Source organism: Callorhinus ursinus, unplaced genomic scaffold (genome assembly GCF_003265705.2).
Source record: "Callorhinus ursinus isolate GAN/ISIS: 27379988/994484 unplaced genomic scaffold, GSC_fseal_2.0 scaffold25, whole genome shotgun sequence".
Taxonomy (NCBI): domain Eukaryota; kingdom Metazoa; phylum Chordata; class Mammalia; order Carnivora; family Otariidae; genus Callorhinus; species Callorhinus ursinus.
In genome coordinates, this window is record NW_027397087.1 from 17,637,575 (window position 1) to 17,656,096 (window position 18,522).

The window sequence follows — 18,522 nt, forward strand, 5'->3', positions numbered from 1 at the left end:
CTTAACTGCTAGAGTATACAGAGAATATGCTCTATTTGCTTTACATATAACCAAAAAAAATTTTTTTAAAGATTTTATTTATTTATTTGACAGAGAGATAGAGAGAGAGCACAAGTAGGCAGAGTGGCAGGCAGAGGGAGAGGGAGAAGCAGGCTCTCCGCTGAGCAGGGAGCCTGATGTGGGGCTCGATCCCAGGACCCCAGGATCATGACCCAAGCCAAAGGCAGACGCTTAACTGACTGAGCCACCCAGGCGCCCCATATAACCAAATTTGATATATATTACATTTGATGTATATTTGGGGGGAGAGGTACATAAGATGAAATGCAAACTATTTCAAAATAAACCTTCTGTTTGAAAGTCTGAATGAATGAACCTTAAAATTCTTCACTCAACAAACATTCATTAACAGAAGCTTTACAAAGCAATACAAAGCAGCTGTTATGACAAATATTATATTAGACACTAACAACTTGCTAAATTTCTTGATAAAAAATTGATGCTATTATAAATTGGGTAATATAAGGGATGCTATGCAGAGAAGATAAAAGTTTACTTCCCCACTATTGAGTTAATAGTTGCTAGAATTATCAACTGGTAGAATATCAGTATGCACAGGATTGTGAGGCCTACAGATCTTTCAAGACTGTATACATGGGTAGGGAGCACCTGGGTGGCTCAGTCATTAAGCGTCTGCCTTCGGCTCAGGTCATGATCCCAAGGTCCTGGGACAGAGTTCCACATCGGGCTCCCTGCTCAGCAGGAAGCCTGCTTCTCCCTCTCCTACTCCTCCTGCTTGTGTCCCCTCTCTCTGTCAAAATAAATAAATAAAATCTTAAAAAAAAAAAAAGACTGTATACATGGGTAGAATAATTATCACATTATCAGCTTAATGGCTCCTTACAATTTGTAGACATCCTATCACTTTATCCACTCCTATCAATAACCATCTAGGCAAGGTATATTAATAAGAAATTGTAGGCAACCCTTGTATAAAAGAATAAGAATACATTAAAAGATGACAGTTAATAAGGAAATTAAATCCCTTACTCTTCCATGTTGGTTAGAACACTCCACACAGCTGACTTGGATGTTTCCATGCTTAGCACCAGGAATGATCTGCACACATTCAAAGTCACTTGCCAAAATAACAATATCACAGCCTGATCCATACGCCTAAAAGAGAAAAGTTTTGCAGTATGTAAGATATAAAACTTGTGAATTATACCTTAGATCTTGTTGCCATAATACTTTGACACATTTTACAAAAATAGTTAATGTAAAAATATTAAGATATCAATTTCCAAATAAGACATTAAAAGTCACATGAACAATAAATAAGCAAATTTCACATTAAAAAAAAATGGATGATGACACCCCATGCGTTATCTTTCAACAACTACAAGAAAGGATACTCCTAGTTCTTAAACACTACAGCCTCTGTCCCTGCAGGTCATAAATCTTTCGGTTCAGAGGTTCCCTCCAAAGCTCATCTTAGTAAACCCTAAAGAATAAAACCTTCATCTGAAGGTAATAACGCAGTGAAGGCTGCAATTGTGTTCCCAAGGTTCAAACCAGGCTTGAGAAAGATCAAGAAAGAAATCCTATGCGTTTTCCAACACAAATCCACGTGGCTTAAAGAGCTAGTGAAATAGACATGAACCCCCAAGGCAGAATTACAGGCACTAAAGCAAACACTAAACTTAAACTCACCAACTGCCTAACAGTGAGTAACAGCCTGCCTGCCCCTTCCCCTCAACCTTATGAGGTGTGAGGGAGAGGACAACAACCCAAAGTGGCTTCACACACACAAAAATTAATTAAAATAAATTTAATTTTAAAATAAATTGATTTATATAAAATGTTAACAAGTATAACTATACAGTCTGCAAAATGAAACACAAAATTAAGTTCCTGGAAAATTCCCTAGTTCAGAGTAAAACCAAATGTTTCTTCCTATTGCCACACTTCTTGATGTATGCTATTCCTGTTTTGCAACTTTGTGAATTTTATGAAGACATAAGGGACAGAGAGTGAGGACACTTTTCCTTTTTCTCTGGAACTCAACTTATGACTAAATATTCCAAACAACCTAACAATCTCATTCGCAAATGAAAAAGCCCCATTAAAAGCTACATATATATATACATGTATATATATGTACACCAAAAAAATAATTTAAAAATAATTTATTCCACTCTCTCTACAACTTTAAGCCATACAGTCCTGTCTTAAAACACAGACACCCCATCCAACAGCCAGGGCTGACGTGTGAAGACATAACCTCTGAAGAGGTCCACATATGGCTGTTAATGAAAAAGGGAAATGAAGATAAAGAGCAGGTAGGAAGACAAACACTACTTCTAGGGGTTACTAAAACTTCCCACGTTGCCAAAATCCCCCTATAACTGCTACCAACCATCTTCAACTCATGTATTTATAAGTACGAGGAAGTTCACCAAAAAAAAAAAAAACAAAGACAGAATTTTAAGCAAGGGAAATATGCAAAAAGTCACTTATGGGAGGAAATAACTATGTATATTCTTACAGACAAGGCAGATTTGCTATACCATGCATTCAAGAAAGCTAAACTGAAAGAGTGTAGGCAAAAAAAATGTTTGGATCACCCTAATTGTTAAAATATTATTAATCATCATAAAAAAAGGAAAAAATTCTGTAACTATGTATGGTGACAGATGTTAACTGGACTTACTGTGGTGATCATTTTGCAAGGTATACAAATACCAAATCATTATGTTGTACACCTGAAACTAACATAATGTTATATGTCAATTATACCTCAATAGAAAAAAATATATTAAAATGACAAAAATAATCCTTTGAACAATATTTCAAAATTTCCAAAGTGCTTTATAGTATTACCACAGCAAAGTGAACTGATGAAAACAGCATAAACTTTAGTTTGAAATCACGTATGCAGGATTTTCAATTTGGGTTCTGCCATACTAAGTGATAAGTTACTCAAGCTATCTGAGAATTTCCTTGTGGTAAAATGGAAGAAATAATATTAACATCTTAGGACACTTATGAAAATTAAAGTAGAAAATCTATTTGCATAGTGCTTAGCACACATCATTCATTTAAGAAAAACAAGACAAACAAACAAAAAATGGGGCATGATGTCCCAAACCTGTGCTAGGGACTGGGAATACACAGACACAAAGATGTGGTTCCAGAGAGTCTAATGGGAAGATAACCAAGTGAATCACCACCAGTCACAACTAAATGACAAACTGCCATGACAGAGAGATCCACAAAATACCAGCAGAAGACAGAAGGTAATCAATAGATGTTACATCACTCCCCACTTTAATCTTTCCAACAAATTTAAAGGAAGATATTATCATTATCATTGTATAAAGTTCGTTAATTTGCCTAAGATTATATAGTTAGTAAACAGAAGTTGTTCAAACTCCAGTCCTTAAAATTCTTAGGCTATTTTTCCCCACATTGTACATCAAAGACACCTAAAATATCCAGGTATTAGTATACCTGCTTCTCTAAAGATGGGCCATTCCGAGCAACTGCTACTAAAGATAGATAGGCTTTTACTGCTCAATTACCAAAAAGGATGTTTACTCTTTCCTAAATATTCATAATTGCCAGATCTTTTCCAACGGACATGCACCATACTCCTCTGCTGTAGGGAATCTTGCCATTTTTCTGATCCTGCAATAGTTCTCAAACCTGGCTGCATCAAAATCACCTAAGGAACCCATTAAACATACAAACTGCTTAGTCCCACCCCAGACTTATTAAAACACAATCTTCATGGATAAAAGAATTTGACAATATCTACCAAAATTTTAAATACAATATACCCTTAGATCAAACAAGTCTTTCTTTTACCCTATAAGCATACTTACTTACAGCAGCAAAAACTGAAGATAATCATACTGCCCATCAGTAGGGGAGGTTAAATAAATTACTGAATATCCATATACTGGAACACTATGTAGCTACTAAAAGCTGAGAGGCCACTAGTCTAACATGGTCCCGAATTCCTCATCAAACTAGTAATTCCCATCAAAATGGAACAAGTGTGTCTGGTCCTGGATTCCTGGATCCACAACTAGGCAATGCCTACAATTTTATACAATATCCATGGTCACGGCTAGAACAGAACCCCCTAAACTGCTGGCACACAAACATCTTGCAAAAGTACAGAGGAAAACTATTATTACTCTTTATCTAAAGAGTCTAAAGCAGGGAAAAACAGGGGCCTCATAATCAGTCAAGATTGAATCACATGCATTCTATAACTGAAGGCTCACAAGATTTTTTAATGATTTATATAAACACGTGTTTAATATCTGTCAAGTTCCCACCACACTAAAATGTCCATCAAAGCAAGCAACCATGTCCTGTTTACCACTGCACTCCCAGCACCTAGCAGAAGTAGTCTTCAATAAATATATGTATAACAAATACATGATCCAAATCTTCCTAATTTCTGCCTCCAAAAGTCTCAGTACCTGGAAACCTAGTCAAAGAACATGGAGTTCAGACAGATGACATAACCTCATTGCTAATAATCTGGCCAAATTTACAAGGGCAGCTACAAAAGGAAAGAAAGATTTTGACTGATTTTCCAGCCTAACAGTATCATGGATTTAGAAGACCTACCAGAAGGGAATCTACCAAAGCCCTCCTTAATAATTCACCATTTACTGAGTATTTACTAAAATAAGGCAATCAGCTAGGTCTTCATGAACACTGTATCTTCACAGGCCACCTTTTCTAGATGGAGAAACTGAAGCCCAGAAAGGGTAAATAGTCTGCCCAAGTTCATATAGTGAGGGTTCATTTGCTAGGAATAAAGCTCCCGCTCTTTCCCATACCTCACCCACCTCTACTCTTAGAGCTAGAAGGCCCATGTTCATCTTTGTAATCCCAAGTATTTACCACAGCACCTAGCACAGAATAAGTACTCAGTAAAACCCAACTAAGAAGGTTTATACAAAAGCTGTAATTATTCAAGAGATTCGCAGTCTCTCAATTTTAGGTCAAAAGCAATTTTGTTTCTTCTTTTTCAGAATTCAGTCTTACTAGAGGAAGAATTTATAGTGCAGAAGTAAAAGAAGGTACTCACTGAGACACACACAAATACCAAAATGAACCCAGGGAATATGGAGTGGGCTCCTCTGTACCAGGTAAATGAAATATCACTGATTTAGCAGAGTATAAACTACTCCACATATGGGAGATAAGCCATAGGATCATTACTGGAAAACAGAAAAGGGGGCAGCAAGCCTTTTCTGCAGGAAATGGAATCCGTTAACCAGGTTCTTCTTCCCTTGGGCTCTTGGCAGAACCACTCCTGTGCCAAAGCACCACATACCAGCATCCTGCACTTACAATGGTACTGACCTATAAAATATTTTATCTCAAAGTCAAGAATATGGTTTGGCCCCAACACATAGATAAGGCCTATGAAAAGGAAAGCATCTTAGAAAAACACACTTTCCATCCATTCATGTGGGAGGATTTCTTTTATGAAAGGACTGGACTGTCCTTATGATAAAGAATAACCAGCTGACAATAAGTCATAACAAGAGATTATTCTGTAGCACAGGCCCTCATGTCAAAGACACGCTTCAAATATATTAATCCTCACTTGTTTTAACCTTAGTTTTGGACAATAAATCCATCCTTTTAGGAAGGAGAAAAAACAGTCTGTGCTTTGAGCATTGAAACTAAGAGTTTTCAACCTGGAGTCTAATGGATGGAAATCATAGATGGTCTCAGAAGGTCTCTGAACTCCTGGAAATTACATTTAAAGTCATGTGAATGTGCCTATTTTCCTGAATTCACAGATCTCATTAGTTTGTCTAAAAGAATCTCTTCTTCCTTAGACAAAGTGCATGGTGTGTCATATTATCTATCCCACAAGAATTCTATGGAAGCTAAAAACTTGAGTATTTGTTATTACCAAGATTCTTTTCTGTTTTTTAGTTGTGATATCCAAAATTTCATTAGAGGAGCCTTGCCAATTAGTTGAGCCTGAAAAACAAAGTCACCCTCTTCTTTTACAGTATCAAAATTTCACTTCAGGAAAAAAATGAAATATCATCTTCTAAAGTCATAAAATACTCTGAATTAAAATACTATCATTATCATAATAAAGATATTGCTGCCTTCACCAGAGGGTTTAATGTCTTTGTGATTGTGTGTATCTGAATAGACATAACACAATTATTGTCCTAACTTCAGTTTTATCTATAATTGCCTTAACTACATTATTTTCAGAAAAGCAAACTAATATTTATATCCCACAAACTGTTCTAATTTTTCAGATTTCCTTTAAGTCTTAGATAAAGTGTAAAGAAATACTTTTTTTTTTAAAGATTTTATTTATTTATTTGAGAGAGAGAGAATGAGAGATAGAGAGCACGAGAGGGAAGAGGGTCAGAGGGAGAAGCAGACTCCCCGCTGAGCAGGGAGCCCGATGTGGGACTCGATCCCGGGACTCCAGGATCATGACCTGAGCCGAAGGCAGTCGCTTAACCAACTGAGCCACCCAGGCGCCCAAGAAATACTTTTTTTAAAAATAATCCTACACAAACATGACTTTTCCTAGGAGAATATAAAATATAAATAGATGAATTACACTGGCATTTTCTGTGGAATACTTGGATGCTTTAACATCCTGTTGGTTACAGGGTCAAAGTTTGGGGTCACTGACAACTGTTAAGACATATCTAAATTTAAAAGAAGAAAAGCATGGTGAATTAAGAGGTATTAAGCATGTTGAGAGGTTTATCTAATTTAACAAGATGTTGTGGTCTTACCAAGAATACTCTACCAAGAGTGTTATTGTTAAATTCTCACCTCTCCCTGAGAGTGAATTTTGACTCATGTATGTTCACCCTTCTACAAATGAAAGCACATGTTATTAAGAGCTAGAAAAAAAAATAATCAACAAGAATTTTAAGAGGTACCATTTATTGAAAGCCTACTGGGTAACAGATATTATACCATGCATTCTACATTCCTAGTCTCTTTTTCAAGACTGCAGTAATCCTAGAAGTTAGCTATTAATCCCACTTTAATATGAGGAAATGGAAGTTCATAGAATTTAATCAAAGTCTTAAGTAGCAAGGTAAATACACGGCTGGGAGGAAAATTAAGGTCTCTTTACACTGTTTTATCCACTTCACTAATGACCATCACCTTTCACTTTGTTTTCTATTGTTCAAATTTCTGTTCTTCTTATTGGTTGGTTAATTACATAAATTCATTTAAATTCTTCATTGCTGCTGTGATCTTTGCTCTATAACAAACAAAAATCTAAAGAAGACAGGGTTGTTTGGCTTTGTCACTTAGTTGTACCAACTTATCTACAGAAAGAGTCTTAAGAGGCCAGTCTTGACCTATGAAAAATCTTACAATCAAGAAAATGAAGCACAGGGGTGCCTGGGTGGCTCAGTCGGTTAAGCATCTGCCTTCGGCTCAGGTCGTGATCTCAGAGTCCTGGGATAGAGCCCCACATCGGGCTCCCTGATTAGCAGGGAGCCTGCTTCTCCCACTCCCTCTCCCCCAGCTCATGCTCTGTCTCTCTCTCTCTCAAATAAATAAATAAAATCTTTTAAAAAAATGAAGCACAGGTTAACAAAAATTTCCCAAGAAAACATCCTTTCCCTCTTCATTTTAGTCATGTAATTAAACACCTAACTGCTTATGCTCCTCAGAATTAAAAATTAACTTCTAGGGGTGCCTGAATGGCTCAGCCAGTGGAACGTATGACTCTTGATCTTGGGGTCATGAGTTCAAGCCCCATGTTGCTCTTAAAGATTACTTTAAAAATATTAACTTCTAAAACAAATAGATTTCCTTTTTGAATGGGTCCCTTATTAAGGCAGAATTTCCATATATCAGTTATCCATAAAAGCCACCTACAAGTTAAATAAACCACTTTAAATGTTTAATTTTAATATTTTCAACAAGATTTTATTTTCTTACAGAAAAAGCAACATTTACTAATTTAACCAAATAGGAAAATTAGTTCACCTTACCCTTGACCACTCCTCCTCATTCCCAAGGAGCAATCATTTCACCGTTACCTATGAGCCCTTCCTGAAATGTTTAGTGAACATATAAGTGTAGCTATGCGTAAACATTTTTTTACATAAAGGGATTATACTACACACAATTCTGCAACTTGTTTTCCACTTAAGTAACAATTTATCTTGAAGAACTTTCCTTAGCAGCACAGAATGATCTCATTCTTAATAGTTGCAGAATCTTCCATTTGTGGCTTTGTCATAATTAATTTAGGTTGTCTCCAGTCTTTCACTATCTTTTACTTTCAGTGAACACCTATTTATGATATTACACATATGTGTGCAAGTATACCCAAAGGATAAATTCTAAGACATAATTAGCTGGGTGAGTGATTAAAATCAGTAACTACTCCAAACTGCTCTCCAAAAAGATTATATTCCCCCTATGCAGAAAAGTACCTGTTTCTCCACTTCCTAACTCTGATAATTATCAAATGTTTTTATCTTTCCAATACAACAAAACCTGGCATCTCCCTGTTGTTTTATTTGTATTTTTATTAGGAAGAAAGTTAAGCATCTTTTCATATATTTATCAACCACTTATATTTCATTCTCTGAAAATTGACTATTCCTGTTATTGGTCCTTTTTTTAACTTAAATTCAATTAGCCAACATATAGTACATCATTAGTTTCAGATGTAAATTCAGTTATTCATCAGTTGCATATAACACCAAGTGCTCATCACATCACATGCCCTCCTTAATGCCCACCACCCAGTTACCCCATCCCCCACCCACCTCCCCTCCAGCAACCCTCAGTTTGTTTTCTAGAGTTGAGACTCTTGTGATTTGTCTCTGTCTCTGATTTCTTCCCAGTTTTCCCTCCCTTCCCCTATGATCCTCTGTGCTGTTTCTTATACTTCACATGAGTGAAACCATATAATTGTCTTTCTCTGATTGACTTATTTTGCTCAGCATAATACCCTCCAGTTCATCCACATCAATGTAAATGGTAAGATTTCATCCTTTTTTTGATGGGTGAATAATATTCCATTGTGTGTGTGTATACTACATCTTGTGTGTGTGTATACACACACATTCCATTTGACATACACACACACACACACCATATACATGTACCACATATATATACATGGTGTGTGTGTGTGTGTGTGTGTGTGTGTGTGTGTGTATGTATATCCCCCACATCTTCTTTATCCATTCATCTGTAGATGGACATCTGGGCCCTTTCCACAGTTGGCTATTATGAACATTGCTGCTATAAACATTGGTGTGCTGGTGCCCCTTCAGATCACTACATTTGTATCTTTGGGGTAAATACCTAGTACTGCAATTGGTGGGTCATAGGGTAGCTCTATTTTTAAATTCTTGAGGATATTAGTCCATTTTTTAACTGAGTCTTTAGTATTGTTGCTCTGAATGATTTATAAGAGCTCTTTATAAAGGAAACTCACCCTGTCATATATAGCTAATAAGTTTAAAAAAAAAAATGAAATGCCTGAACTAAAAATATATTAGGCAAAGGACAAATCATTATTTTTTCATTGAAATAGTATATTTATATAATACACAATTCCAATTTGAAAAGTTTTATAAATAGATCACAATAGACCATGGACTATTTTAAAAGCCCAATTTATGGATTACCAGGAAACTATACATTTACATATAAAAAATATACAAACTTAGTGAGATTTTTCAAAATGAAATTAAAGTCTACAAAATAACAGTACTTATCAGCAATATATTCGATCAGCCTCATTTGTTTTTCTACAGGCTTCTATACCTAAAATCAAAGCCTTAACCATTATCAACTACTGCCCACCACCACTATCCCCCAAAAGAGATAAGCCTTCTGCCAGACAGAAGTCCATACTACAGTTAGAAAAGGGGAGAGGGTAGTATTTGAACAAACAGCTCTTCTTTCCACATGACTAAGAAAAGACTTTCCTAATATGATTCAATCATCCTAACAGCCTAAAGTCCACTCAAGAATGCTGAACGAGAAAAAAAAAAAAGAATGCTGACCGAGCAGAATAAATGAGAAGAAAACTAAATAGTATGCAAAAAGCTTAGAGCAAAAAAATTACCCTAGGTCAAGAGACAGGTCAGAAATAATATTACTACATGTGTGGTAACCAAAGGGGATTGATTGTTTCTTTTAGAAACAACTCACATCAGGAAATGTTTAGAAACAACTCACATCAGCAAAATTAACAGACTACTTGTAGTAGTAGAAAAAAACCAAGCTGCAAGTGGGAGGTATACTAAGTGAAACATAAAACTTAGTAATATATAAAAAAACAAAAACCTATGGCTGAAAAAATAGAAGAAAATTTAAGAAATTAAGAAATATTAAGAGTGAAAAAAAGAAATATTACAAGTGTTTGTGATTAAATGATAAGAGACAAAATAATTCTTGTTTTAATTTCTTCCTAACAACTCCAAAGCAGCAACAGATCTGAAAGTAAAATGTTCTTTAATTAAAACTTTAAATTAAAAAAGAATGATCTTAAGTATTAGTCAGAAGGTAGCCAATTTTGACAATTTACTGACGAAATAGATGAAGCTATATAACAAACTTCTAAATATGAAGCTAACGAGAAACAGACCTACCTGCAGTACAAACTAAGCCTGTTTCTATAACCCTGGATAAAGAACAAAAACATGGGTTTTTTAAAAATTACTGATGCTAGTAAATAATCTGAAAAGCAAATGAGACCTTGTAAAGAGAAATATGCAATAATTAATTACTTTGCTTTAATTAACTATTACAAAATCAGCTCTATCTCCAGCTTGCATGCATTTTCACTAAAAAGTAGGTCTGGAAGTAGAAATCAAAAATCATCTCTTCTAAATATGTCAGTGCTAAGAATAAACTATTCAAAGCATGACTTACCAAAAGTTTCTAAAAGAAATCACAGCAGTATTGGTAAAAGTAAGTCTCATGGACTGGCCAACATGTATAAAAACCTGGAGCCACCTTTCAGCTTCAGATTTGTTTTCTAAAGCTTGGAATATATAGCAATTTGCTTCATAAAGAATAATGAAGTAAAAGACTACTTTTTTAAATGGCTACTTTTAAAGAAATAGGATAATTTTTTGACATTAAATTATGAGCAATACAGAAAATAAGTGACTCAATATTTTGCTCCTTAATTGGTTAATACATTTTACATTAAATAATTTTAAAGTAAGAAACTCTTTCTGCCCACGGGTTCTGTCCCCGTGCTTTAATAAAACCGCTTTTCTACACTGGGGGAAAAAAAGAATTTTAAAGTTCATAGTACATTAAGTACTATGTACCAATATTAATATGTAATATTTGACAACTTCCACTTGTTTTGTAACTACTACAAATTTCCAGACATTCATTTAACCTAAATATTGATATTTTGAGAGAGATGCTCCTGATGATGTTCCAAAAAATATTTCGCAAACGATATGATTAAACTATCAAATTATAATTAAACTCTCAATACTGTCAATATGGTGAAAGAATATATTCCTGAGAATCCAGAGATGCTAATACTGACTGTAACAATCTCTATAGATATTTCCTTCATCAGTCAAATGAAAGATGGTGACTAAATCACTTCTGAGACCCCCACCTTTCAATTTTTAAGCTGAAATTCTGTGCACAAATTTGCATCAAAAAGTCCTGATGAAAAGATTAAATAATCCAGTGTGCACTATTCTGCATAGAGGCCCAGCTAAATGGTCTTTATGTTGTAACTCCTTCCCTTACTCACAGCTGACAGGATGTGAGGATGGTCCAGAGTAATGAACAGTGGCTATCAGCCAGTTCAAAGAGATACTGCCTAGGCCAAGCAAAGTCTACTCTGAAGAATTTAAAACAAAAGAACCAGAGTTAGCATGAAAAGTTAAGCTGAAAAGTCATAAATGTTAGGGGTAAATCAGCAATTTTAACTGAAACCACCAGTTTAAGAAGTGAATGGATCAGATATCCAAAAACAAAGAACTCATGAAAAAACAAGTATATAAAGCTCCTAAGAGAAGGCAGTCTTGATTCTACCAGCTTTTTAGTCCCAATCACCCTGAAGCCCAATTACCCCTCCTTGATGGTTCACTGACATAAACCTTGATTTTACTTCAGTTCATCTGTCCCTTGCCTTGACCAGAACCAAAACTGGTACATAGATTAGGAATACGCAGAGCAGGGCTTCAAAGAAAATGTGGAACTGGCTATGATTAGATTAGGGGATTAGAGTAGGGAATGCAGTGAGGATGCTAGTTTGGAAAGCTAGCAAAACAGGATGTATAAAAGAGATAGTTACCAAAGCAGTCACCTATGATCCCTTGGGACCTAGAATATGTCAGGCATACCTCCTTTAATTGTGCTTTGCTTTACTGTACTTCACAGAAACTGGTTTTTTACAAACTGAAGCTTTGTGGCAGCCCTGCATCAAGCAAATCTACTGGTGCCATTTTTCCAAGAGCATGTGCTCACTTATGGCTGTCACATTTGGCAATTCTCACAATATTTCAGACCTTTTCATTATTATTATATTTGGTATGGTGACCTGTGATCAGTAATCTTTAATATTATTGTAATTGTTTTGGGAGTACCATAAACCATGCCCATATAAGACAGCAAACTTAATAAATGTTGTATGTGTTCTGACTGCTCCATTGAGCAGCCATTCCCCAACCTGTCTCCCTGTCCTTGGGCCTCCCTGTTCCCTAAGACACAATATTACATTAGGCCAATGAATAACCCTATGATGACCTCTGAGTGTTCAAATGAAAGAAGGAGTTGCACATCTCTCACTTTAAATCAAAAGCTAGAAATGATTAAACTTAGTGAGGAAGGCATGTCTAGAGCTAAGATAGGCCAAAAGGTAGGCCTCTTGTGTCAAACAGCTAGGCAAGTTGTAAATGCAAAGGAAAGTTCTTGAAGGAAAGTGTAAATGCTACTCTAGTGAACACATGAATGATAAGGAAGTGAAACAGCCTTATTGCTGTTACGGAGAAAGTTTTAGTGGTCTGTATAAAAGATCAAAGAAGCCAAAACATTCCCTTGAGCTGAAGTCTAACCCAGGGCAAAGCCCTGTCTTTAACTCTATGAAGGCTTAGAGAGGTGAGAAAGCTCCAGGAGGTAAGTGTGAAGCTCAGAGAGGCTGGGTCATGAAGTTTAAGGAAAGAAGCCACCTCCATGACATATGAGTACAAGGTAATACATCAAAGCTATCAATAAACGTGGAAAGAATTGATGTATTTACAGTAGTGAATCTTCTAGTCCATAAATACGGAATTTATCTCCCTAAAGTTTTATTAATCTTGCCCACAAAAGTTTTCTACATGTATCATTAGACTTACTGCTAGGTCCTTGATATTTTTTAATGGTATGAAAAGTGGTATTCATAGTTCCAGTTCAAAGTAAGAACGACAATAAATTATGCCTCTCCCACTGAATGCAGCCAGAAAACATGAACAAAATGCATGAAACTGCCATTTGAGGACTCTGAAAAGTAAATGATAGCAAGTGAATTAGGAAAAAATATCAGAATTTGAAGTCCACTGTACCAGCACAGTTTAACTAACGTTAGGATGAAACCAAGAAGCAAAAAAAGAGAGCTCCAAAAGGAGCCATTTACTTTTGGCCAACAGACACATGAAAAAGTGCTCAACATCACTCAGCACCAGGGAAATCAAAATCAAAATCTCAATGAGATACCACCTCACACCAGTCAGAACGGCTAAAATTAACAAGTCAGGAAATGACAGATGTTGGCGGGGATGCGGAGAAAGGGGAACACTCCTACACTGTTGGTGGGAATGCAAGCTGGTGCAGCCACTCCAGAAAACAGTATGGAGTTTCCTCAAACAGTTGAAAATAGAGCTACCCTACGACCAAGCAATTGCACTACTGGGTATTTACCCCAAAGATACAAATGTACGTGCACCCCAATGTTTATAGCAGCAATGTCCACAATAGCCAAACTATGGAAAGAGCCAAGATATCCATCAACAGATGAATGGATAAAGAAGATGTGATATATATATATATATATATATATATATACACACACACACACACACACACACACACACACACACACACGGGAATATTATGCAGCCATCAAAAAAAACAAAATCTTGCCATTTGCAACGACGTGGATGGAACTAGAGGGTATTATGCTAAGCGAAATCAGTCAATCAGAGAAAGACATGTATCATATGATCTCACTGATACAAGGAATTCTTAATCTCAGGAAACAAACAGGATTGCTGAAGTAGTGGGGGGCGGGAGGGATGGGGTGGCTGGGTGATAGACATTGGGGAGGGTATGTGCTATGGTGAGCACTAATGAAGGGGGGAAATCGGAGAGGGAGATGAACCATGGGAGACTGTGGACTCTGAGAAACAAACTGAGGGTTCTAGAGGGGAGGAGGTGAGGGGATGGGTTAGCCTGGTAATGGGTATTAAAGAGGGCACGTATTGCATGGAGCACTGGGTGTTATATGCAAACAATGAATCATGAACACTACATAAAAAAAAGAAGGCATTTACTTTTGGCTGAAGAAGTGGTGAAAGAGACTTAGTTTTCAAGGAGAGGAATGGAGAATTCCCTATTTATCTTTTTTTCCTTTCTCCATATTCTCACATCCCAGCCCCCAAGCAATCCCACAGTTCCCATATGAGGAGCTATGATTACACAAGAGAGTGAGGTGAACCCCCGTTGCTTTTTTTCTTTCCCTGTCCTACTGCTACTTGGCACTGAACACAGGTACATTTCCAGGAAGTACAGTGCAGAGTAACTAGAGTCTCAACTTTACAGCCAGAGAAACCAGAAAGTACCAGGGAAATCACAGAAAGGGAAGAGTTCAGAAGAACGAGCCTATAAACTTTGTTTATAAACTCCTGGGCTCATTCCCAGGCAGCTCATGCATGGATCATACCTTAAACAGAAGAGCAAAAACCTGAAGAACTGAACTACAGGAAAGGCCACTGACCATGCCCATTACTGGCCACTAGGTGGAACATATACCGGATATATTTAACTAGGACTGCAAAGGCTTTAAAAATGGAACTGACATTGGGGCGCCTGGGTGGCTCAGTTGTTAAGTGTCTGCCTTAGGCTCAGGTCATGGTCCCAAGGTCCTGGGATTGAGCCCTACATTGGGCTCCCTGCTCCGCAGGAAGCCTGCTTCTCACTCTCCCACTCTCCCTGCTTGTGGTCCCCCTCTCGCTGTGTCTCTGTCAAATAAATAAATAAGATCTTTAAAAAAAAATGGAACTGACATTGAAATGACAACCCACAGAAGGCTGGTCAAAACTTTTGGCCTGAATCCAAACAGGTAGACTGCCTGCTAAAACAAAAATATCAACGTTCTCTGTAGGATTTACACAAGATCCAGAGTTTCATAACACAATGTTTTTAAAAGTCCAGGTTACAATCCAAAATTATTCAGCAGTACAAAAAACTAAGAAAATCTTGAGCACCTGGGTGGCTCAGTCAGTTAAGTGTCCAACTCTTGATTTCAGCTCAGGTCATGATCTCAGGGTCGTGAGATGGAGCCCTGCATTGGGCTCCATGCTGGGCATTCAACCTGCTTAATAGTCTCTCTCTCCCTCTCCCTCAGCCCCCCACCACACTCGCATGCTCTCTCTCACACATGAAAAAAACAAAAAAAAACCTCAACTCACAATGGAAAAAACAATCAACAGACCCATATGTTGAAATTATCAGACAAGGGGCGTCTGGGTGGCTCAGTTGTTACGTGTCTGCCTTCGGCTTGGTCATGATCCCAGAGTCCTGGGATCAAGCCCCGCATCAGGCTCCCTGCTCCGCGGGAAGCCTGCTTCTCCCTCTCCCACTCCCCCTGCTTGTGTTCCCTCTCTCGCTATCTCTCTGTCAAATAAATAAATAAAATCTTAAAAAAAAAAAAGAAATTATCAGACAAAAACGTTAAAGTGGCTAAAATAAAAATGCTCAAAGAGATACAAGTGAACACTCTCAAATCAGTAATCTAAGCTTCCATCCTAATCAATTAGAAAAGGAAAGCAAAACAAATTCAAAGCATGCCGAAGGCAGGAAATAATAAAGAGCAGAAATCAATGAAATTGACAACAAAAAAAAATCATAGAAAATATGAATGAAATCAAAATCTGGTTCTTTAAGAAAGAACAATAAAATATATAAATCTCTAGGAAGACAAAGAGAGAAGAAACAAATTATCAATATGAGGAATAAAGGAGGGAATACCAGTACTAATCTTGCAGACATTAAAGCGATAATACTAAAATGCTATATGCAATTCTATACACATAAATACAACAAAGAAACGGATGAAAAAGACTAATTCCTCCAGAACCAGAAACTACAAAAACATATTCAAGATGAAATATATTACCTGAATAGTCCTTTAACTATTAAAGAATTCAAGTGTGGAGCTTAAAACCTTCTGAAAAGAAAACTCCAAGCCCAGATATTTTCACTGGAAAATTCTACTAACATTTAAAGAATAAATGACATGAACTCTACATGACCTCTGACAGAAAATAGAAAAGGAATACCTCCAAACTCATTTTATGAAACCAGCATTACAATGATACCAAAACCAAACAAAAAATGCAAAGAAAAAGAAAAAACACTATAAGGGTGCCTGGCTCAGTCAGCTGAGCATCTGCCTTCAGCTCAGGTCATCATCTCGGGGTCCTTGCTCATCAGGCTCTCTGCTCATCAGAGTGTGTGCTTCTCCCTCTCCCTCTGCCTCCCACTCATGTGCTCTCTTTCTCTCTCTCTCTCAAATAAATAAAATCTTAAAAAAAAAACTATAGATCAACAACCTTAATAAACATAAATGCAAAAAACCTCAATAAAATACTAGCAAATTGAATCTAACCATACATAAAAAGGATAATATCCCAGTAATACAAAGCTAATTCAATTTGCAAAAGTCAATCAATGGAATCCACCACACTAACAGTCTAAAGAAGAAAAAGCACATGACCATATTAATCAGTGAAGAAAAAACATCTGACAATATTCAAGACCCCTTCATGATAAAAACAACTTTCAGCAAAAAAGGAATAGAAGGAAACTTGCTCAATCTTAAAAAAGACATCTACAAAAACAAGCAAAATCTAGTACTAGTTAGTACGGTAAGTACAATAAAGCAAATTAGACATGACGGAAATAGGATTAGCAGCAAATGGATCGGAAGAAACCATCCAGAATGCTGCAAAGAAGGATAAAAAGAAAATACAGAGGAAAGGATATCAGACACAAAAATAAAGTGATAAGGTCCAATATATTTAGTCTCATAAGGTCAATGGGGTAGAGGCAATTTTTGAAAAGATATTAGCTGAAATTTTTCTAGATTTGATAAAATACATCAATTCACAGATTCAAAAATATCAAAAGTCCCAAACAGGATTGAAAAAAATAGGGGCGCCGAAAGGCAAGGGAAGCAAGGGCAAAAGTGAACTATTGGGACCTCATCAAGATAAAAAGCTTTTGCACAGCAAAAGAAACAGTCAACAAAACCAAAAGACAACCAACAGAATAGGAGAAGATATTTGCAAATGACATATCAGATAAAGGGCTAGTATCCAAAATCTATAAAGAACTTATCAAACTCAACACCCAAAGAACAAATAATCCAATCAAGAAATGGGCAGAAGACATGAACAGACATTTTTCCAAAGAAGACATCCAAATGGCCAACAGACACATGAAAAAGTGCTCAACATTGCTCAGCATCAGGGAAATCCAAATCAAAACCTCAATGAGATACCACCTCACACCAGTCAGCATGGCTAAAATTAACAAGTCAGGAAACGACAGATGTTGGCGGGGATGCGGAGAAAGGGGAACCCCCCTACACCATTGGTGGGAATGCAAGCTGGTGCAACCACTCTGGAAAACAGTATGGAGGTTCTTCAAAAAGTTGAAAATAGAGCTACCATACAATTCAGCAATTGCACTACTGGGTATTTACCCCAAAAATACAAACGTAGGGATCCGAAGGGGTACGTGCACCCTGATGTTTACAGCAGCAATGTCCACAATAGCAAAACTGTGGAAAGAGTTAAGATGTCCATCAACAGATGAATGGATAAAGATGTGCTATATATACAGGAATATTACGCAGCCATCAAAAGGAATGAAATCTTGCCATTTGCAACGACGTGGATGGAACTGGAGGGTGTTATGCTGAGCAAAATAAGCCAATTAGAGAAAGAAATGTATCATATGACCTCACTGATATGAGGAATTCTTAATCTCAGGAAACAAACTGAGGGTTGCTGGAGTGGTGGGGGGTGGGAGGGAGGGGGTGGCTGGCTGATAGACAATGGGGAGGGTATGGGCTATGGTGAGCGCTGTGAAGTGTGCACGACTGTTGAATCATAGATCTGTACCTCTGAAGCAAATAATACATTATATGTTAAAAACAAAAAGAAGAAGATAGCAGGAGGGGAAGAATGAAGGGGGGAAATTGGAGGGGAA

The 18,522-nt window shown here is 36.9% G+C and overlaps 1 protein-coding gene across 6 annotated transcripts in view; it reads right to left on the reverse strand.

The window, feature by feature from the left end:
- Positions 1-18,522, reverse strand: part of DMXL2 (Dmx like 2) — a 141,726-nt gene that overhangs the window by 113,470 nt on the left and 9,734 nt on the right. For 5 of the 6 annotated variants that reach the window (XM_073877007.1, XM_025883765.2, XM_073877006.1 and 2 more), the window contains exon 2: positions 1,051-1,176. In XM_073877007.1, coding sequence (XP_073733108.1) covers positions 1,051-1,176 — 126 coding nt within the window. Of the gene's footprint in view, positions 1-1,050; positions 1,177-18,522 lie in introns of those variants that run through there. The other variant, XM_073877008.1, reaches the window with a different exon arrangement.